Consider the following 23,478-nt stretch of genomic DNA (forward strand, 5'->3'; position numbering starts at 1 on the left):
TTATGTAATGAATCTCAACAAGGAACATAAGTAATAAACAAGTAAATTTTATTTACCTCATATCCACCCGAACTGCATCTAAACAAAGGCTGATAAATCTTTCTGTGATCCAAAATAGACATGACCGCAGCATGACATGCTCTGTTTATGAATGTGTCCCGATACAAATTAGAATCAGATCGCCATATCAGGCTGCGACTGTAGCACAAGTGTGTATAAGAAATTCAGAAAACAACTTCCATCAAAAACGTCTCCTTTGGAAATTTAGTAGGGTCAGGGACAGATTAAAAACAGCAACAGGAGGGCATATAAAATCTGCCAAGTGGTGGGTCAGGGGAAAAAAAGAACATCCAACAGCACCAATTATAATGGGAAAAGCATAACTTTTAAAATATAAACAAAAACAACAGTAAATAATTATATACTTGAATATAATCAGGCTGTTACAATTAAGACTAGTGTTCAGAAACATGGCATTGAAGGGGAACACAATTGTTCATTTCCCTCACAAAGCCATGTAGACACTCCAACATGACACGTCTCTAAATGCAGCAGTGTAGTTATTCTGTTGGCAAGAAACAAACGAGAGCTTGAACAGATGATTTCAACCACCACCATTCAATGAGATATTTACAGCACCCCTTTCTAGAGTGTGTGCATGCTGTTCTTGGACTAAAAAAAAAATAAAAAAAATAAAATAAAGAGCCGAAAACTTATACAGGGAATACATCAGCTAAAACATCATCAGTGAAATAAACATCCACAATATATGATACAATTCAAAGCTTAAATATAGGCATACTTTAACCAGCACATGCAGCTATGTATAGCCCAAAAGAGCTCCTTGGAATTAAGGAGGGGAGTTAGTTACATAAAAAATAAGCAGAGGCCGGAAAACTCTCATTCGTGTTGTAAGATTTAAAGTTGGAAGCCATTTTTGTCACTTAATCGGTTTATCAAAAACAAAAAAAAAACATAGGAAACAGAAATTTGTGTCCACTTGCACCAGGTATGAGAATGACAGAGATTGCTTCGTCCACCTCTCCTAAAAGTTCTCACCGGGCCGAGCAACTATCTCTCCACCGGTTTCATGCCAGTGTGTGCATCTCCCTTGCTTTCCTTGATACCGAAGGACAGGAAGAAAGAAAAAAAAAACAGCAGCTCACAGATTTAAACACCATTGTTTGCATATGGCTGACAAAACTGATTGGTCGTCCCAGGTGGCCCAACTGTAAAAGCTCCTGGATGCGGTTCTCTCAGATAAAGAGGACACAGGAGAAAGGAGCAGAGAGGGCAGAGAGGATGGTGGTGGCCGTTCGCATGTCCCTCAAGAGAAACCCAGTGAGCTGGACGTGCTGGATCGCTGGTTCAGGCGAGACATGCTGTTCATGCTGGAGTTGGAGGGCTTGAGGGGCGTGTTGCAGCCCAGGGCTTGTGGGAAACGCTGGTGGTAGCGATCCAGGCGTAGGTACTTGACCGTCACCAGCTTACCTGTAGAATAGGCATGTTGGGTTGAAACACATTGAAAATGGCAGCTTTTATGATTGGTCTTGAATAAATGCAATATTAATTTACCATCAAACCAGGAGCCATGTAGCGCTTTGAAGGCTTTCCCAGAATGCTCTGCTGAAAGGCACTTCACATAAACGCAGCCCTAGATGAGAACAAAATCAAAAAGTTAAAAAATTCGAGAGGTGGTAAAAAAAAAAGAAAAGAATAAATACAGTTCTGTGTTATTTTACCCATTATTTCTTTCTCCTATTTCATTTTGCTAATATTAATATCTAGTACACATTAGCTTAGCATCACAATTCACGCTAACATCAAACTTAATTCAAATCAATTGTGAGTAAAGTCAATTTGTACGATAAGCTTAGTGGAAAACCATCCAAGATGGTGAAAAAGAATGTTCTGAGTAGTTTAAAGATAGATTATTTTGGCCAATATAAAGATTTTCCAATATAAATATGTCCCATTTATGGTTATTACAATATCTAGCATTTGTAAGCTTAGCAACATGCTAATCAATGGATCAGACCAAATCAAAACAATTCAAGAGGCATAAAAAGTAGTTTTGCTAACAATAACACCACACATTAAAAATCGACTGTTCTATGCTTCTTACAATATCACAGTTAGCTTAGCAATATGCTAACATCAGACTCCATTGGAATAAACTGAGTCAAGGCAATTTGTGTGGTGTGATGAGTTGTTGTAGTGTGTTACAAACTATCCATTTATGAGGGTCCATGATGGCTGAGATGCTGCCTTTGAAGGCAGCAGGCAGCTCATTAGCTTTTGGACAAGAGCTTATAAACCCAGGTTGTCTATTTTGTAATGAACCACACAGGATTCTCACCTCTCTTGAGTTTTTGTCAACAGCTATGTGAACGATTCCATCGTTATCACTGCACTTCTCCAAAATGGCTTCTTGAATGGCGAGGTGCCAGTTTTCCCCCACTTCCCTTTTCAAGAGGGAAATACTGAGTAGTGAGATTACTCTTCTCTAAAACACTCTAATATCAGGCAAACCTACATTATATTATGCAAGTAATTAAATTTAGCTTGAACCACCAATTCAATGCGAGGTCACATGCAAAAGTGCTTGAGAAACGTACATTACAGGATCAAACATGTTCCGAATCTTCAAGCATGGCGTTAAGCTGTTTGGTGGCGAATTTCTTCGGTCCAACGGAAATGCTGAAGAACAAAACAAGCCACTTTAGGTTCGTGAACATACTCTACATGTCCAGAGTGTGGACACTATGCGTAACTATGTGTTGAAAGTTTAATATCAATAACATTTGCTTTAACAGGAAGTTAGTCCTCCAAACAATTCAATCAGAAGGAGATGTCCACATACTTATGATCATGTGTGATTCTGAAAAAGTAAAAAGGCGTAAGTGTGGCCTTAAAATGCAGATGGTTGACTTCACATGGAGAAACCGTTACCTTGGCCTTGCCACACTTTGGAGGGCATGCTGGACATCTTATCAGGTGACATTGAGGGCTGAAGCCACCGCCACACCATGAAGTCCGCCCCTCCAATCCTCTGTGTTTCTGTCCGAATACGGGACTCATTAGCCGAGAGGAACGCGACGGCTCTGTCCCACACTTTCTTCATCTTCTTTCTAAGAGAACGAGATAAACATACTGTTCAGACTCACATACACTGTACCTGGAAAGATGTTGTTTTTATACAAGAATGCAACCTGAATTAAAACCAAATTCGCACTGCAAAGACACAATACCTGTCTTGAGGCTGGACAAGAGAGTCACGGACGTGAGGGATGGGCAAATACTGCTGCAAGTCCTTATTCTCCTGACAGGCTTCATTGTGGTTTCTCATTACATCTGTAAAAGCACAAGGCAAGGTATTTAAGATGCATTGTGTAATTTCTGTGCTAAAAGTATAGCCTAACGATGACACAGTCTTACCGATGATTCTCTCCACCATGTCATACATCTGTCTAGTTTCCTCCTCTTCTTTGCGCCATCTGTATTTCATGTAATACACCATACCCAAAACTACACCAATGCCTACAGAGAAATGTAGGAGAGGTTAGATCTTTCCTGTGTCGACAGCACCAACTTCTACAGAAAGCAGAAGCCAACCTGCAAGGATGAAGAGAACTTTGTGGATCACAGTGAAGAAGGCGCGTCTGAGGCGGCAGAAGAAGGACATGCGGGGGTGGATGGACTCTAGTCGTGAGATTTCCGATACGTCCTCTATTGGTTGAGCAGGGTCGGCACCAATCAACCTGCCAAGAAAACAACACACGACCAATGAACACAGGAAAACAGCACTCACACAGAGAGATACTAAAGGTATGGAAGTTACACCTTGATATATATCTACACAGATAGATACAAAGACTAGATAAATAGATAGGATGACTGGCCAATAGATAGATGATTTAAGACACTTTGATGGATGAAGAGCAGGTACCTTATACCGACAAAATCTTTGGTTTTCATGATCCACTCTAAAGACGTTTCAATCAAGTTTTCATAGGCTTCATTTTGGAGCGAAAGAGAAAGACGCTTTATTATATTGTGTATTTTCATGTTAGCAGAGACACTATTTTCCAAATTATACAATGAAATGTGTCAAAAGGTTAGTGTTAATTAAAAAAATAAATTAAAAAACGCAATTTGAATCCAGTGAATAGACAATGGAGATCAAACGCTTTAATAAGCAAAACAAACCTTGAGGTACGTAGAGGCATCACTGAAAGAGACACTTCTGTTTAAAGGATTTTTAAGGTCTCCACAATCATGTTCTCCTGAAAGGCAATCAAAAGGTTGCACATTTTAGTGCTGCATATATTAAAACGAATATATAGAGTAACTAAATAACTGTATGCTCACCTGCAACACTGGCCAGGTGCTCATGAAGAGACAGGAGAAGGTTAAGGATGAGGTCCCGGTCTTTGACGTCCTGTTCAATCAATGCAAGGAAATGTAGTGAGTGCATGTTTAAGGACATGTTTATCTTTTTGGTGGAAAAGGGAATTTGCTTGACTAAAAGTTTCAAATATGTGACACATGAGCAGATACTCACATAATGCTGATCAAACTCAGGTCCGAACGGGTGATGCATGACTGAAAAAGAAAGAAAAGTCAGTCTACAAATGGCATTACTGAGTCAGCACTAGACAATATTATTATGTTATGGCCTCACAGTATTTCCCAACTATGCCGTGGAGGAGGGCTGCTCATCGTCTCACACTTGAGGGTGTGACAACGAATGAGAGCTTCTCGTCGTCTCACACTTGACTCATTGTCTGAACATTGTGTTTCTGTCCTCACTCTGGCAGGGGCCCAGATTCAGCAAAGCAACTGCCCTGCATGTCTCAATCATAGACTGCATTAGTTTGGCTTATTAAACGTGAGCTGTCTGATGTTGCAAGCCATTTAATACATCAACCTCTGAGAGGAAGCCATATACTCTGGCAAAACAACAGCTTTTAAGTTTCAAGACCAAGTTTGACCTAGATTTCAGGTGATGAGATCCCATTTTTCTGGTTCTGTGGTTGAGCTATAGATGTGATCGGCCTAAACCTCCTTAACCATGGTAAAACCACTAAAATACATGGCCTTAAGTGGCCTACAGGTCTTAGACAGGGTGGTGCCATATTTAATTTTTGACAGGAATGAAAGGCTGTGAGATATACATGTGTAGTGTGTTCAGTGGCCTACTATATTGTTGTTTAACAACATAATTGTTAAGCTGAAGAAACATCTTTTATGAAACAAATTTCAGTAGAGAAAACTCCATAAAACAGTTTTAAAAGTTGCCAATTGTGCAAACTGTGAGATCTAGGACCTTTATACAGTGCATGCCATTGTAAAGACTTTAAGTCTTTCCCTCATGATGTCTAATCTGACTAAGGTCTATTTCTTTTATAACGGCAGTTAACAATAAAATAAAGGATATTATCATAACAACCTTCTTTATAATGCACAGTGCACAAAATTTGAATAAGTAGCACTTGTTTCTCTGATAAGTTTCTAAAATCTACTAAAATATTAGACACATCATAGGACTAAACTTAAATTGGCTATTTTCAGAATTGGATACTTACTTGCATACTATATATAAAAAAAGAAAGAAAATAGTAAACTACACAATGATAAACATTTCAAACAGCACTATGCTTCACTGTTGCCACATGACCTTGTTACACTGCAGGTAATTCAGCAAGAGGCATCCAGCATCACTTTTGTTCTAAAAAAAAAAAAAGGTGAATATTTGGCATTTTTTGGCAGCCTGATCTAATAATAAGTAGGGATGTTATTGAAGACTTGAAGTCGTCATACTGGAAGATCCAGTCAAACGCATTGCTTTGTGGAATACAGTATTGGATGTTCTTAGACATATTTCATACATACAAACTATTTTAATACTGTGCATATGTACTGCACACGGCAGAAATAGTAGTTCAGTAGCAGTTTGATAGTATGTATAGTAGTAGCTTGATAGCATGTTCAAAATAACTTAAATCACACAAGCTGCAAACTACAACATGAACAAGTAAAAAACTGGTACACATACTGTATATCTCACACTCACAGTGAGAATTAGGCATTTAGCCAGCCAGAGAGAAGTCAGTCAATCTAGCTGGCCGCAAGCTCCCAGAGTCCCCTGAGAGACAGACAATTAGGCCGCTTTAGCTTGTCTGTGACCTAGATGTCTGCAGCACGCTCTCCAGTCAAAGCTCCCTCCCCGAGAGACCGGCCACGCCACAAATATACATGGTAATTCATCAGTCGGCTTCCTCTCAAGAGCCGTCTCTGCCTCCAGAGCACTCTACTCTGATGGTACTCAAGCTATTTAAACTGAGTGCCATTGAATGCACATCCAAGAACAGACTCTCTCTCATCTGGGAAAATGCATCAAAAGATTGATGCTGGCTATCATATTATGACCATAAATGATGTCAACATGTCAAAATGTGGGGACTACCAGACTAGCCATGATTATCATCAAGTAACAGACACTCAGAGGGTCACCACACTTTTCAGGAGTGAATTTCCATGACTTTTCCATCACCTTTACAGTCATTTGTAATTGTTGGATAGGAAGTTTTTAAAATAATTCAATTTAATTTATTTTAATTAATCATCTAAAGCACAAAAATTACAACATCATAAAATTATCATTGCAATTATTCAAAATAATTTTGAAATACTTTTTAAAGAACTTAAATTCTCAAAAAAACTCATGAATCATATCAGCATTTTAACTAGTCTGAAGCACATATCAGGTACATTATGGGTTGCAGACTAGTTTTAGTGTTTAGCTAATCAAAATTTTTAGTGCAGAAAAAAAAAAATATATATATATATATATATAAATATCTAGTAATAAAATGAAACATGGAACTAAAAAAAAAAAAAAAATATATATATATATGTATATATTTATATTTATTGTGAAAATTAAGCACAAACTCACTTCTAGTAAGAAAATGGAACATGGAACTAAAAAAATAATATGGTGAGCACTGAGACCTTGGAGAATAATTTGACTAAAAGTTTGTCATAGACATCTAGTTGAAACATTTAAGGTGAGGGTGCGATCAGCCACCTGGAATCCACCAGGGCTGGAACAATCATTTGACATGGCATGGAGCACACACATATTTCTAATGCAAATACCTCTCTCTGTCCCATAAAAAGCACCAGCGACATAGTCCATTTCCTGTCTAAGAAGGTGCGAATAGTCTGGGGTGACAACTGCGGTGTGAATTAGTCACTCATGGAGTGCATAAACAATTAGAAAATCTTTGAAGAACTTTCTAAAGCATTAAATGTGTAATTATCTAAAACCATGCAATAAAATTTTGCTTAGCAAAAAGTTAATTTGCCATATATACCAGATACTAAACTGCAGTGTACAGATAATCTTTTAAGGGATGCAACACTAGTGAAGCTACTTAACAAACATTATTGACCTGACATATTTTAAACCTCTTGTTTAAATAATGGAGATGAATGTGAGGGTTCACAGACTACTGGAAAGATACAGAGGCAGTTCATCACACCATAGTAAAACCACAGTATTCTTTGAAGTGTAAATATAATATAAATAGCACATAATATCATAACAACAATATCAAAGAATCATGGTAAGTCCAAAACATTCACTGTACCATGGTATTGTCATATTCTTGCACACAGTTTCACAGTAATACCATGTTTTAAGTTCCACGGTATTCCTGGGAACTGGGTGGAAATACTACAATAACACACCATAGAAATTACGCGACAACCATTCAGCAGCATAAAATATCTCAAAGTACCACAATATTAATGCACCATGCCAGCACCACTGGACATATACCAAGGTAATGCCACTTTTTGTAAATATCTCATGGTATTACAATCAGCATTCTGTACCATATTATTACAATTTGATACATCACTGTAACATAGTACGACCATGTTTTCAAAGGATGATGGCGATATTATGTTTTTTGACATGTACCACAGTAACACCTTTTTTGTATGTTCCATGGTAGCACCATGGTATTCTTTTTGGAAACTGGGTGGAAGTAATACATTCATTTGCTATGGTACTTATCCTTATGTGGTATTCACATAAGTACCATACTATTTAATTTGGTAATATCGTGTTTTTTGGACAAAACTCTAAAGCTTTTTAAAATTTTTGGGACGAGGTACCATGTAAATATCATATATTAATATGGTACTTATCAACATTCAGTACTATTATATATATACATACTAAATAACTAAACAGCAGTGCTCTTTAACTGCCCCAAAATGTTGCTTAGGTATACAGCTGACTACGTTAGAGACGCATGCCACATTCAGCACTTCATACTTACTGACTGCATCCCCCTCGGAGGTGCTGGAGCCCCTCATCCGCAGGTACATGAGGCCCAGCAGGACGAAGAACAGACAGGCGGCTGTCAGGAGGAACATGGACAGGTAGTGAGCGCTGAAGCCGCCGGTGGCGGACGCCTCCTCCCGTTTGAACTGCTGCAGGAGCTCGTCCTCCGGGACCGCGGTGTGCTGCTTGGACTTGAGGGCTGAGGCATGGCTGTAGGAGTTGTTGGAACCGGTGTGGTTCGAGTGGTTCGCTCGGTAGGTCGCTGTGTAGGAGGGAAAGCGCGGTCTGAGCCCGATACTGAACCGACTGCTGCTGCTGCAGGGAGATTCGCCGTCTCCGCTGTCGAGGTGCTTCTTATTAAAAGAACCGGGCGGGCTGCTGCTGCTGCTGTTATTATCCCCGTCAATCCCGGAGAGTTTAGGGTAGCTGTGGCTCACGTAGCTTCCGCCGAACTCCCTTGGTTCTTTCTCATCGTCGTCCCTCCGATCCCTGATCATATCTAGACCGAAGTCAGGAGTATCACGCGCGCCGAGCGCCGTCTTCTCTGAGCTCCAGACGCTCCGGTACGGGGAAGAGGGGGCGGGTGGACTGTGTCTGGAAGTCAGACGGCGTTCGCGGGGACGGTCTCGTTCACCCTCCTCTTCCTCCTCCTCGTCTGAATCAGAGTAATCCCTGGCTAACTTACTACTGTTAGACTCATAAAGCGCCTTATTCCCGTTCAAAGCTCGACTGTCTCTTTCAGTTTCCGGCAAATCGTTGGGTTTACCTCGGTCGGCCCACCACGGAGACCCAGAAATGCTTTTCCTGTCCACGGATAACCCGAGGGAGGCGGCGGCGGGTGTTCCCGTAGGCCTGATGGTGGGTGTCTGCTGCGCAGATCCTCGGTCTCTCCTGCTGCCGCCGTGAGTCGGGCCTCCTTTCTTCTGCGGCGCCTCCACGTCTGACTCGTCCGAGCTGAAGCCCAGCACGAACTTTCCGGCTCTGCGCTTTTCGCTCCGGCTGGCGCTCAGACGCGTGACGTCACTGCCCGGTGGCCTGGCGCTGAATCCCGGAGCTCGCGCCGCGGCGTTGCTGTTACTAGCGCCGCTACTGCCGTTGCTGTTAATACTCCCGCTGCTGCTGCGTCCCTTTCCGCTCCGGGAGCTCCGCGGCTGCGGCTGCGGCTGCTCCTCCCACAGCTTTTTCAGCTTCTTTAAGTACACGGGCCGCGTGCTCTCCGTCACCGGGCCCGGAGTGAAGCCGAGCCGTTTTAATTCAGACACAAGCTCCTCATCCGTCAACTGTGCAGACGCCATCTTTGCACGAAAAAACGCACACAGCGAGACACGGCGGAAGTGACGTAGAAGTAAGCGGACAAACCATAGATATGTATATATAAATATACGTATATATATCTATGGGACAGACGGCCAACTTGAAAGGAAAGAAATGAGCAACCTTTTTTTTTTTTTTTTTTAATTAGTGCCAAGATATCAAAAATATAAGTATGAAACTTTTTTGTTTAATTATTAAATGAGCAACATTATACAACATTCACTATGCTATATAGTAAAGTATTATCTTTATAAATATATATATATATATATATATATAGTGTAAAGTATTATCTTTAATGGACCAACAATTTTATTTATTTATTTATTTATTACATAATTTTCCACTCATAAAGGAGTGATATATGGGACATAACTTTTATAATCATTATCATCATAATCCATTTTATATTATTTTAATATAATAATAATAATATTTAATAAAATAGTTTAGTTAATAATTTGTTGTTGTTGTTGTTTTGAATAACTGAAACCCAAATTGAAATGTAAAATGTATTGATATTGATAAAATATATTGATTAACAATAAATAAAAGCAAGTTAATCAAGGTTTGTTTAGTAGTTTTAGAAATTATAATGATCTGTTTATTATACATTCACTATACAAGCATATTACACCTGGTGAACATGAAATTAAGTTCATATGAATTAAAAATATGAATGAAAATCCATCTTTAATTCAATTTCCTAAAGGTTTGTGTCAAATATATGACCAAGTACAACCGTACAGGGAAAGTGATGGTGTCGACATAAATTGAAAGAAGTGTAGAAATATAAAAATACAAATAAAGATGTTGAGAAAAGTATCCATTTTGAATTTGGTTAAACGAAGAGAAGCCCTTTTAACGATGGAAGAAAACGTTTCATTATCACGCGGTTACACTTCAAAACATTAATCAGCCTGTATGCATAACGACTATTTTAATTGCGAATCAGGGGCGCCTTGTATTAAAACCACGTCACCTAGTGGCGAAATCTGTGAACTTCAGCTCCTGCTGCGTACAAGTAGCTCGCGAAACAGTCCGCGCGACTCATTCTGTCAATTGAAGACTCACTCGAGAGTTGAGACACATTTAGTGCACGGGATTGCAACGAGAGGGGAGAGCTAGCAAGCCGGCCAATTCACTTTAAATAAACCAAGGAATGGCTTTCAGGACGCCTGATGTTCAACTGCACCTTAAAACGTGCTTTCTTCTGCTTTTAGGGGGTCTGATGGAAGCTGCCCAAGAGCAAGGAAGCATGTACATGTGGATTGATTCCAATCAAGCAAGAGTATTAATTGGTAATAGTGTTTAACGTGGTTTCTGTACCGGGTCAATGGCACGTTAATGCTATTAGAGCCCAAGTGTAAACCAAGTCAGTGCATAATAACTTAACTCAGTGTTCTTTTCAAGCTATGAGAGGCTCAATGTTTTATCCTACAGGTTTTGAGGAGGATATTTTAATAGTCTCCGAGGGCAAAATGGCCCCATTCACACACGACTTCAGGAAAGCACAGCAGCGAATGCCAGCAATACCTGTCAATATCCAGCACGTGAACTTCACCTGGCAAGCCACTGATCAGGTAGGCTACTGTAAAACTTATGTATTCTTTGGCCAGGAACACGTTACAAATGTTATTTTCTTGATGCCGTCTTATTCAATCTAAACATCCTTAAAGCAAACATATTTTAGCTACTCGATAAGCAGAATTATTGAATTAAGTTTGTTAAGTATACGTGTACGTGGAGTTTTCAGATTTATTGATTAACATGTTCGTCTAAATAAGATGTATTACAATTATGCAGTAGATAACTCAAAAATACATGAAAAAATGTGAAATATGCTGTTGATAATATATATATATATATATATATATATATAATATATATATATATATATATATATATATATATATATATATATATATATATCTTATTGTTATATTTCTTAGTAGCCTATTTGTTTACCTATAAAATATCTGAACACCATTTCGGCTAAAAAAAAAACTACATAAAAAAAAAATAAAAATTCTAAAAAAATATTTAAGAATAATAATGGATGCAATGATATTTACAATAATATATATTTTATAAATAATTTTACAAATTATTGAAAACTAAATAAAAAAAATAATGAATTAATAAAATATGTTTGCACTTTGATATTGTAAAACGAGTCTGTGTCGTATATTGGCCTAATTTGAAAGGGAAAAGGTCATTTCGATTCTTGTGGTATTTTGCATGTTGGTGTTGTAAAGCTGCACGCGGATCAAAGCGCGGGTCCGCCGCGTGAGCGCGCCTCCTCGACGTGCATGTGCCAAACATCTGGGTCGTCATCGGCACTGTCTATGTACAGAGCACGCGTGCGGCGTGCCAGAGCCCGCGCTTTATTGAACAACGAAACTTCCATTTGGAATCACTTTGCGTTGTGTTGTTATTGCTTGTTGGAACTCTTTGTAATTCGTTATGGTTTTGGCAGAAACAGTGGCAATTTTTTTTTCTCACAGAAGGTCCCAAATAGCCAGTATCTGCTATTCATTACAAATTACATGACTAAAATCAGAAAGGACATCTTTCAGATATCAGAGAGGAAATCTTTTAAAAACTTTTTGGTTCTCAGGATTCCTTCTAAAATATGTATTTTTTTATTTTATTTATACTGTATGAACGGTTTTAAGCATTATAAGGCATAATAATAAAAGTAAAATAATAATAATAATGAATAGTAATAATTGTACTTTTATTTGTATTGCTGACAACTTTTCTAGTTGCTAAAGTCATTTTTTGATTCAATTCGGATTTATTTCTGCCACTTTTTACAGTAAATATTTTTCCAAAGCAGTTTTACCAACCCCAGTTTGCAAGTAAATGTGACATCAGCAAGGAAAAAAAAAAAAAAAAAAAAAAAAATCCAATGTGATAAAAAAAAACAATTACTCACATCATGCGTATGCACCAATATAATTTTCCATTACAAAAAATTTAATTTTACTAAACTGCCAACAGAAACTAGATCGGTGATGCTCTTACAAGCACCACGGCTTCATTCACAACTTCTGGGGGGAATGTACAGGAATCTCTTTTTACAAATGATCTATCTTTGCACACTGGGATCATAATCTGTAAATGGCATGTTGACTTGACGAAAGAGCAGCAAGAGGGAGAAATTAAAATAGCAAGGGGAGGGATACGGAGGAAAAAGAGAAGGGCCCACTCTGTCCTGGCCCCTGTTAGCTTCAAAGACGGCCGCTGAGGCTTTAGAACAAAGGTCTCCAGCATAAAAGGCTGGCGGCGAGAGTTATCTGTGTTGGTTATTACCATTCAGCTGTAGGATTAGCTAAGCTCTCCACACAGCTTGTGTACTTTTGCCTTCATCAAACGCTGCCCAGCTTTTACACTCCGAAATCTAGAGACCAGAAAAAAAGAAAGGAGAAAAAAGAACCATCTCCCTCGTTTTCATCTCCTTTAGGGACAGTTTTTTTTGTAGCGTGTGTTTGGCCTCGCCATCACGGCTGTCCTCACAAGTGTGTAATTCTCAAAAGGTTGAGGTCATTATTTAGAGAGCGAAGCTACGCTTCTTTCGGAAGAAATTGATAGCCTTGCAAACTTAAGGATACCCGGAAACCTTCTTTTTCCTCTTTACAGATGTATATGTGCTCCTGTCATGAACCACATTCAACCTTTTTTGTGCTATTGTCCCAAACGCCCCTCTTTATGCAAATCTAATCTACTTCTTTGAAGATTAAAACAAAGTTAACCTTTGTTTTTCTTCTTTTAATTCAGGCAGAGTACTTCTATGAGTTTCAGACTCTGCGTTCTTTGGATAAAGACATTATGGATGACCCTACTGTCAATGTTCCTCTCTTAGGATCAGTGCCACACAAAGCCTCTGGTACGTTTTTATACTTTAATTTCATTCTTACATTTTCCCTCTTAAAGGGATATTTCACCCAAAAATGAAAATTCTGTCATTTACTCACAAAAGAAGATATTGTTGGTGACCAAAGAGTTTACGGTAGCCATTGACTTTCATAGTATGGAGAAAAAAAAATACTATTGAAGTCAATGACTACCATCAACTGTTTGGTTTCCAACAATATCTTCTTTTGTGCTCAACAGAAGAAAGAAACTAACACGGGTTTGGAAGTACTTGAGGGCAAGGAAATGATGACAGAATTTTCTTTTTTGGGTGAACTATCCTTTTAACAAATGTTTTGATAATAAACTGGTGGAATACTGGAATAATCATGATGTGTATTGATATATTCACATAATGATCTATCTAGATTCTTAAAATCACATCTATGAGATGATTATTATAACCCATGAAACCTGTGGCACATCGATGCTTAAGGTTAAGTAATCAAAAGGGCTTTTGCGTGCTCAGTGGTCCAGGTGAGCTTCCCATGCAGAGGTGACCAGGATGGTGTGGCAGCATTTGAGGTGACCATCCTGGTGATGGATGCTGGAGGAAACATCATTCTGAGGACGCCACACAACGCTATCTTCTTTAAAACATGCCAGAAAGGTGAGTTTTCAAACTTTGCAATCCAACCATGGATGCTGATGCTGAATGACTGTGTGGTTTAAAAGAGAATGGCATGGAAATTTTGCAGACTAAAGCCCAGACCCAATTTTATTGCTCTGAAGAGTTTTCAAGTTCATTCAACTCAGCTTCATCTCGGTTGTTCATCTTCTAAAATAAAATATGAACAGAAACAAATGAGACATTTGATATACAATGACTATAGATATGTAAGATGAATATAATATTCTGTATATGGTAAGATGTGGTAAACGTGTACATACACTACTATTCAAAAGTTTGGGGTCAGTAAGTTTTTTTTTAAAGAAAATGAATGCAGCAAGAATGCATAACTGGTCATGTGACAGTGAAGACACTCATAATGTTACAAAAGATTTCTATTTTTAAAAAAATGCTGTTCCTTTGAACTGTATATTCTTCAAAGAATGCTGAAAAAACTGTTTCTACTGAAATTTTAAGCAGCAAAACGGTTTTCAACATTCTGATGGAAGGATTTCTGAAAGATCATGTGACTCTGAAGACTGGAGTAAATTGCCATCACAGGGATAAATTACATATATATAAAGTTATAATATTTCACAGTATTGCTGTTTTATTGTATTTCTGATTGAATAAATGCAGCCTTGGTGAGCATAAGAGACTTTTCAAAAACATAAAAAAATCTTACTGACCACAAACTTAGTGTATGTGAAATTGATGTTTTTTCCTCAAGAGAAAAACCAGGACACTTAGCTTAAAGTCTTCATTTGCTCAGGAAGAAACAAATGAGATATTAAAGAGATGGTATTTATGATTTTTCTTTCTTTGGGAGCGCAAATGAGCATGTTTTGTCTCCTCTTTAAGAGTAGTTGGTAAGAGAGAGAGAAGCAGACTCTCAACCTCACCCACAAAGCCATCGCTGGCTCATGAGGTCATGTGAATCCTGCCAGCTGCAGCCCTTTAGAATGAGCGTGTTATGTTTTTCTCTGATCCCCCCTCCCTTCTCTCGCACACACTAACCTCACGGTGTTGCATTCCCCTACACACCCTTCTCCACCCCTCTCCATTCGGTGTGTAGACTTCACAGATCAAATGGTCCATCTGTCTGAAGCCACCCCGCAGGGAGGAAGCAAAGTGTTTCCTATAGTGACAGCTGAGGGTGCCTTAATGACTAGTGCTCACAACTTCTTTTTTTTATAAGTCTGGCTGCTTGAATTTCACCCACAGGACAAAATGACGTTGACATAGTTGATATAGCTTAACACCTTCAAGTTTATCCTCTCTTTTAACAATAGTTTTGTGTTTCATAAATGAAAACTGCATTGAGTGAACCTTAAAAACCAATAATTATTCTGACATTATTTACACACCTTCATGTCATTCCAAACTTGCATGGCTTGACAAATACATCAAGGAGACGTTTAACAGGATGTCCAAGCTTCTCTTTTCCATATAATGAGAATGAATGGGGACTAAGAGCATTAAAAGTGGTCCATAAGACTTTCAAGCGCCACTTTCCAAGCATTTTTGAAGAACAGACACAAATTTAAGGCGTTTTTCTCTGAAAATATATCTTGACAGCCCCAGTCGCCATTCACTTTCATGGTATGGAAAAGAGCAGCTTGAACATTGTGAGAAACTTCTTTTTTTCACTGAGAAAAGACATGAGGGTGAGTAAAAGGCAGAATGTCAAGCACACTAAACTACATGGTCTTTAAAGACAGTTGTGAATTACATTGAAACATATCTGCAACAGTATACATTGCATTTGACAAAGTTGTTGACATTCTGGTTTCACCTCAAAGCCTTTATTTTCTCCTTGCTGGTGTCAGTTCTTCTGAAGGAAGTACTGTTATTGAATTCACTGCTCTTTTAACTTCTCTCAGAATCTGATGATTGGTGAAGTCTCAAGAAAGAAAGAAAATGTTCTCAGATTAATGTCTCCTCTTTCTGAAGCAAAGTGCCCTGGTGGTTGTCGCAGTGGAGGCTACTGCAATGAAAGGCAGGTCTGCGAGTGTCAGGATGGCTTTTACGGTGTTCACTGTGAGAAAGGTAACCATATTTATATAGGGCCACCATAAAGACAAATAAAAACAGTTACTGATAAGTTACTGACAGTGCAGTTTACTTAAACTGCATTGTGAATTAAATAAAATTAAATAAAAAAAAGTTAAACATTAAAATTAAAACTATTTATATTAAATGAAATACTGTAATTATATATTATATATTTAAATATAACATTAATATTCATTTAAATATTTGAGGTTTTATCAATGGTTTTGGTCTTACTAGATCTAGGAAATGTCCCATAAATATCTCATACCTGGAGCCACATAAATCCATTAACAACAGATGTGAGCATGTAGAACCTTGTCATAAAGTCTCCACTACAAAAGCCAGATAGGTAAAGAATAAGAGAGGTGTATTCTGCAAAACTCCTTTTTTTCAGAAAGACAAGCCTCCTTTGGAAACAAACGAGTGCATATAGTTTATTATGATGATGATTAAACTCAACCTCAGGGCATCACTTCCCAAAATGCCTTGTGCAAATTACAAAGCATGGTTAAGCCCACTATGTACTAGTTTAGATGAAGCAATGGAGCACACATGTATTCTAGAAGGTTTCTTTTCTGAAAAAATATGAATTACCCGGCAGGTTAGGAGGCACAAACATGTGTTTTTCATTTATTTACAACTTTAAAGAGCGCTTTACCAAAAAAGGCTTTCATTAGACCCTGAAAATGTTTTCAATATCCTTATTGTAGCTGTGTTTGTACCTAAACCGCTTCCACAAAACACCTCCTCAACAACAATACCTGTGTGTAGTTTAATATGCATAGTTTTAACTTAAAATTAGCACTCATCTAGAATATATTTATTTATCTTATTTTCAGTTTGACCCTGGAAAAATGTATTTTTATTTTGTATTAAGACAATTTGAATCATGTGGGATTTGCTGCTGTAAGTAAAGTATATGTTATGGTGTATCAGATATAATACTTTAATTAGCATTTTTTCTCTCTTTTTCAGCCCTCTGTTCCCCAAGATGTCTGAATGGTGGCCTGTGTATGAGCCCAGGTGTGTGTATATGTCCTCCAGGCTACTTTGGACCCAGCTGTGAGAGAGGTTAGTTTCCTACATGTTATGTCGTATCAAACCATGTAGTTATTGTGCTACCATTCATTAAACCATGAATCAATACCAACAGGACAGGAACATATAATACACAAAAATACACATTTGTACACAATTCTGATTATAGTCTCTACATTTGTTTTGACCTTGACCTAAATAAATAAAAGCACAAATTGTTTGTGCATCATTTCTCTATGTAGTTTGTGACGTGTTCATTGACTTTGCATTGCGTTTTCTACATTAACAGCTAACTGCAGCACTACCTGTTTGAATGGAGGGACGTGTTTCCATCCTGGCAAATGCATCTGTGCCGTGGGCTTTGAAGGGAGCCGCTGTGAGCTCAGTGAGTTCAGCTGCATGTACCTTCATCATCACTGTGAAAGGAACAAACTACAGTCAGGCCACAATAACAGAACAAATGAACAGTGATCTAAACAAAATCAAGCCAATTTGCAATGAAAACAATTCAAATGTTTTTTTTTTTTTTTTTTTTTTTTGTGGTTGTTAAATAAGAACTGCAACTCATAAAAGGGCATTGTTTTATATGCTTCATGAATCCGATAGTCTCTGTGTAGTAATGTTCAAAAGTACCATTCAAAAGTTTGGGGTCAGTACTATTTATTTATTTATTAATAAAATGGTTTTATTGAACAAGAGTGCATTAAATTGATCAAAAATGACAGTAAAGGCATTTATAATATAACATGATTTTCGATTCAAATAAACTTCCTATTTGTCAAAGAATCCTGAAAAACATGCATTACTGTTTCCACAAAAGATATTAAGCAGCAACTGTTTTTAACATTGAAGATAATAAAAAATGCATTTTTGAGCACCATTCTAATCAGCACATTAGAATGATTTCTGAAGGAGACCAGAGTAAATAATGCTGGAAATTCAGCTTTGCATCATAGGAATAAATTACATATTAAAATTGAAAACAACAGATTTGATTTTGCTCATAACTCAAAAACTACCATTAAAAACTATTAAAAATTCCTAAACTTGTGACTCAAAAATGCCAACTTTTTAGGACTACTAACTAAATAGCTCTATTAACTTCTAACATAGAGTATTAACTGACTGTTACATTATTATCATCATCATCTTTCAAAGGGAAAGCCGTGTTGTTGTTCTTAGATTGTAATAGGCTCACTTCCACAAATTGCCCTCAGAGCAGTTCTCCAAGTAAACTTCTTAAGTGAAGTGTGTTCTCACATTAGTGTTTAATGGGCCGGCACATACATGGGCAAACACAGGATGTAATGCAGTTGTGTTGTCACCCTAATCACTAATAACAACCTCATGAGCTCACATGCACTCAAACAGTGTGGCATTTTATCTCTGGCCATTCACAGAAAGCTTTTTCTTCCTTTTTTTAAAATTAAACGCAAGTATTGAGATAAATGCCATTTATGACTTGCTCACTGAGGTTTGCTTTGGTAATAACAATTATTTATACATACTTCCTTTGCTTCAAAGGTCTGTAGTGTATTTCGTTGATGTTTAAACAACTCCTTTGACCCTGATTATCATCTTTTCCTGTTCAAAGGCAGGAAGTATTGCAGTATCCAGAGGCATTTGGTCTGAAAAGGGAGGGAAGAGAAAATATTGAAGGAACATCTCTGTAACATTTTAATAGCATTAAGCCAGTTGTTGCCGACTGATCCACTGCAGTATCATGTTCTCTGTCAAAATGGTTTATGACATAAATGCCTAGAGTCCCATTGAGGTCATGTAATGCAAAGATGTCCCCCTCTTTGTCTGGTTTCATGGGTATGGATTTCCCTGATTTGTCAAGGAACAAAGAAGCCGCTGAAATTCAGTTGGTCTTGATCAAATATGCAGGTGTAAGAGGATCCGAGAGTGTTTGGGAAGGGTCTGTCTGCCTGTGCGACCCTGCTTTTGTTTTTCAAAAGCATTGAATTTCCTTTTTCGTGTCTCATTTACTTTACTCTTCTTTTCTGAACATCATCATTTTGTCTCATTTTCAGTAAAAATATCTAAACATCCTCATATTTATTCTTATATCTTATATCCTGATATATATTTAATAGAATAATTTATATGTATATATATATATATATATATATATATATATATATGTATATATGTGTATGTATATATATATGTATATATATATATATATATATATATGTATATATATATATATATATATATATATATATATATATATCTATATATATATATATATATATATATATATATATATATATATATATATATATATATATATATATATATATAGATATATAAAATATGTGCTTATAAAATATTCATTTATATATATTTTATATGTTATATAAAATATATGTATATAAAGTATTATTTTATTTATATATTTTTATATATAAAATATATATATAATACAAATATATATATATATAGGTGATATATACTGCATAAAACAAAATATGTCCAATGTTCATTTATAAATAAATAAATATAAAGTGTGTTTGTGTCTAAAAAATTAAATATATATACATGCATCCAATGTAAATAAAAAATTAAAATGTGTGATTGGAGAAATGAATTAGACAAGATGTTCTTGGAGAAATGAATTATAAACAAGAGCTATAGTTCTTTGACAAGATGTTCTTGGCATAACAATATAAGTTACTAATAGAACATGTGTAAGTTCAGAAACTAATTTTGAAATGGCAGTTAGTGAAGAAAAAACATTCTCTTTTGCAGTCTGTTATGTTGTTTTTGCATTTTGGGATTGCGACTAATGCAATTGCGATAGTTGACGCATGTTGACGCATGTCTGCAGGTAAATGTCAGCAGCCATGCAGAAATGGAGGCAAATGCACGGGGAGAAACAAATGCAAGTGCAGCAAAGGCTACCATGGTGATCTGTGCTCCAAAGGTAAGATTACCTCGACTTGGAAGATGAACTGTCTGTGCTTGATTGCACCTTAAAATTTCCACTCGAGCTGCAGGCTTGCTGAACAGCACAGGATATGTTTCTAAGACTAAACACTGTGTCTCCGTGTATATGTGTATGTGCATACGTGTGTGCAGCTGTCTGCGAGCCCAGCTGTGGAGCACACGGGACCTGTGTGGAACCCAACAGGTGCCAGTGCGGGGACGGCTGGCACGGGCGTCACTGCAATAAGAGTAAGACAACATCCTTTTTTCCAAGGCCAATATACTAATTGCCACCTGGAAATGGATTAGAGCAAGACATGTTACCATAATAATACCATAGTTTTCTGTACAGATGATATTCATGGTAGTACCATGGAGTGCTTGCAATTGAAAACAAATTAAATGAAAACAGCTTTGTTAACTACAAAAATTAATAAAATAAAGTAAAAACTAAAGATTACTGGGAAACATTGGGAAAATATTAGAATGATTTCTGGGAAAAACTAAACTAAAACACATTTTCATGACCCCAGAACCAACTAATATAAACAATAAAGTTTACATAAATATATAAAATATTTTAAAATAAATGATACTTTATAAACCTGAAACCTGTACAACTCACCTGCATTAAACATGAAAATGTCACTAGATAGCAATAACACTAGTCAGTGTATGTAAACTTTTTTGAAATGTAAACTTTTTAAACTATATCAGTGGATTCATTTTGTAGCCCTAAAAAAACTAAAACAAAAATTAAATACGCTGAAACTACAACATGTAGAAAAAAGATAGAATAACTTTGTGTAAACAAAAACTAAAACTTAATTGAAAAAAAAAAAAAAAAAAAAAAAAAAATAATAAATATATATATATATATATATATATATATATATATATATATATATATATATATATATATATATATATATATATATATTTATTTAAAAATTTATATAAGAACCTTGGTGCTATGCATAAGTCATTATCCGTATTAAATATTTATTTTTTTGTTAATTATTTTAATATTTTATTATTTAATATACAGCCACAGTATGTTTTTGTTAGGCCAGTTGTCTTTCACCCTCATGCATTTAATTTCTAGCAACATTCCAGCACTGGTTAAGCAAAATAAGTCTTGTTAAACAGTTTTTACCACAGTTTGCACCATTTGAACTAAAACCCTGTCAAAAAAAAATACTTGTTTTGTAGTACAGTCAAGTGTCTTATTTGTGTTTTTAATCATTATTTTTATGTTTTATTACTTAACATGGATCATGGCATTGCCACACTGTTATCGTAAGGCCAGTTACCTGTCTTATCCTAATGTTTGAGCAAAATAAACCATTTTTAACTATTTCTCCCATACTTTCCCTAGACAAGGGTCAAATTAGTAGTAATGAACTGTTTTATACCAAATATACCAGAACTAATTTTAACTCTAACCCTTGCAAAAATGGCTTGGTTCTCAATCATAAATGCTGCTGCACATGTCTGACTGCTCTCTTCCTCCAGGAATTCGTGGAGTAGTCTCCAACAGCCAGCGGGTCTCTGATTCCAAGCACAAGTCACAGCCTGTGGCAGCGAAGGACACAAAGGAAGTGCCTGAATCCAGTCAGCCCTCTGAAACCAACTTTGTGGTTTAAACCTCCAAGTTTTGAGCCAATGGCTCCTCCATTTCAACATCGCCTTCTCCGGAACAAAGCTTTTATCCTCCTCTTCCGATCCTCATCGGGATATCCCAAGCTGGACTGCTGCTTTCTCTGTTTTTGTAGTACAGTCACAGAGTCTTGTTTTACCACACTAGCGCCTTTGATATAATATCTCCCACAGTCACCCTTCATCGAGCTTCTGTCCTGCATCAACCGAGAGGGGAGTGAGTCACATGCTTGTGGTGAGCGTCTGTGATGTTTGCGTGGTTTAGTTTCAGATGTGGCACTGAATCACTGGGAGAAATGTATGTTTCGATCCGAGAACTTCCGGGTGCGGATCCGGCTTTTCTTAGGATGGTAATTGCTGTGTTTGGCTTGTGCGCATGGTTTGTCTGATTTAGTAAACATATTGTCGTCATTATTCTCACTAATGTAGTTGTTTATCCGGCAAGTACTTGTATAAGTAATATGTATCCTGTTTATGCTATGTAAAATTGAAATCTATAGATATATATTTAGATATGGGTAGACAGTCTTTAAGTTTATGCTTAAATTTTTCATATGTATGTATAACAATGCACATAAGCTGCTTGTGATGTCATAAACAAAGCCAAAAATGTCTTAATCTTTCATTACAGAAATAAAATGTGTTTTCATGGAAGTGTTCGATTTTTTAACTGCTGAAGGGTCAGTTCTGTCTTTATTAACTCACTCTCATGTTGTTCCAAATCTTTTTGACTAACTTTCTTCTGTGGAACACAAATGAACTCGGACTAAGTCCGTCAAGCTCCAAAAAGGACACAAAAGGACCATAAAAGCGTAAAAATGGTCCATACGACTCTGTCCTAGCTCTCCTTGGTGTGTTCATTAGAACAAATTCATTCATTTGAATTTATTCTTTTTGTTGGATAATCTAGTTTTTCAAAATGGAGATGTTGGCAAACTGGATGGATTTGGTTTTTCTTGTTAACTCACTGTCAAGTTAACATTTTACTGAAGGTTGTTATCGGTGCGTAACATCTTAAATTTCGTCCTTTTCCTTACCCAAAACCATCTAAGAGCTGTAGTAGAGTTGAAATATTGCACACACCTCACATGGAGTACTATTATGTTACCTTAATGGTGCTTTTGAGTTGTTTTTGAAGCTTGAAAGCAGATAACAATTAATTGGAAAGGGCTAAAGCTCGGAGAGTAAATACTATTGTTCAAAAGATTGAGGTTGGTAAGATTTTTAAAAATGTTTTCTCTTATGCTCAGTAATGTTGCATTTATTTGATAAAAAATACAATAAAATCATGAATACTGAGAAATCTTATTATAGTTTAAAATACTGTTTCCTATTTGAATATATTTTTAAAATGACATTTATTCCTGTTATACCTCTGTCTTCACTGTCACATGGTCTTTCAGAAATCATTCTAACATGCTGATTTGGTGCTCAAGATACGTTTCATATTATCATCAATGTTGAAAACAGTTGTGCTGCTTAATATTTTTATGTAATTTGAACAGCCTTTATTTGAAATAGAAAGATTACAAATGCCTTTACTGTCACTTTTGATCAATTTAATGCATCCTTGCTGATTAAAAGTGTT

At 36.7% G+C, this 23,478-nt stretch overlaps 2 protein-coding genes across 4 annotated transcripts; one reads left to right on the forward strand and one right to left on the reverse strand.

The window, feature by feature from the left end:
• Window positions 1-31: 31 nt before the first annotated feature.
• Window positions 32-9,657, reverse strand: LOC109066711 (inner nuclear membrane protein Man1). The gene is made up of 13 exons (XM_042739434.1): window positions 8,358-9,657; window positions 4,565-4,605; window positions 4,372-4,441; window positions 4,211-4,286; window positions 3,950-4,030; window positions 3,616-3,761; window positions 3,439-3,540; window positions 3,252-3,354; window positions 2,953-3,131; window positions 2,619-2,700; window positions 2,360-2,465; window positions 1,576-1,654; window positions 32-1,491 (listed from the first exon to the last, which is right to left on the reverse strand). The coding sequence occupies exons 1-13, from the start codon at window positions 9,655-9,657 to the stop codon at window positions 1,328-1,330; spliced, it is 2,529 nt and encodes an 842-aa protein (XP_042595368.1). The 3' UTR covers window positions 32-1,327.
• LOC109059557 (wnt inhibitory factor 1-like) lies at window positions 9,572-22,538 on the forward strand. 3 transcript variants are annotated; one of them, XM_042739448.1, is made up of 11 exons: window positions 9,572-9,707; window positions 10,900-10,977; window positions 11,120-11,259; window positions 13,460-13,568; window positions 14,064-14,204; window positions 16,158-16,253; window positions 17,235-17,330; window positions 17,587-17,682; window positions 20,134-20,229; window positions 20,385-20,480; window positions 21,747-22,538. In XM_042739448.1, exons 2-11 carry the CDS (start codon window positions 10,908-10,910, stop codon window positions 21,875-21,877), a joined length of 1,071 nt encoding a protein of 356 aa, XP_042595382.1. In that variant the 5' UTR covers window positions 9,572-9,707; window positions 10,900-10,907; the 3' UTR covers window positions 21,878-22,538. The 3 variants fall into 3 exon arrangements, with proteins under 3 accessions (XP_042595382.1, XP_042595388.1, XP_042595376.1); XM_042739442.1 differs by lacking the exon at window positions 9,572-9,707 and having other exon boundaries at window positions 10,653-10,977; XM_042739454.1 differs by lacking the exons at window positions 9,572-9,707; window positions 16,158-16,253 and having other exon boundaries at window positions 10,641-10,977.
• The last annotated feature ends 940 nt before the right edge of the window (window positions 22,539-23,478 follow it).

The sequence above is a fragment of the Cyprinus carpio genome, chromosome A4 (assembly GCF_018340385.1).
Source record: "Cyprinus carpio isolate SPL01 chromosome A4, ASM1834038v1, whole genome shotgun sequence".
Lineage (NCBI taxonomy): Eukaryota > Metazoa > Chordata > Actinopteri > Cypriniformes > Cyprinidae > Cyprinus > Cyprinus carpio.

Excerpts from the sequence above, each read along its gene's own strand:
- LOC109066711 (XM_042739434.1), bottom strand. The coding sequence starts at position 9,657 with ATGGCGTCTGCACAGTTGACGGATGAGGAGCTTGTGTCTGAATTAAAA. Across the intron at positions 3,132-3,251 it reads CTTGTCCAGCCTCAAGACAG|AAAGAAGATGAAGAAAGTGT; the intron begins GTATTGTGTCTT and ends TCGTTCTCTTAG. Across the intron at positions 1,655-2,359 it reads TTGACAAAAACTCAAGAGAG|GGCTGCGTTTATGTGAAGTG; the intron begins GTGAGAATCCTG and ends GTTCTCATCTAG.
- LOC109059557 (XM_042739442.1), top strand. The coding sequence starts at position 10,839 with ATGGCTTTCAGGACGCCTGATGTTCAACTGCACCTTAAAACGTGCTTT. Across the intron at positions 10,978-11,119 it reads TCAAGCAAGAGTATTAATTG|GTTTTGAGGAGGATATTTTA; the intron begins GTAATAGTGTTT and ends TTTATCCTACAG. Across the intron at positions 11,260-13,459 it reads CCTGGCAAGCCACTGATCAG|GCAGAGTACTTCTATGAGTT; the intron begins GTAGGCTACTGT and ends CTTTTAATTCAG.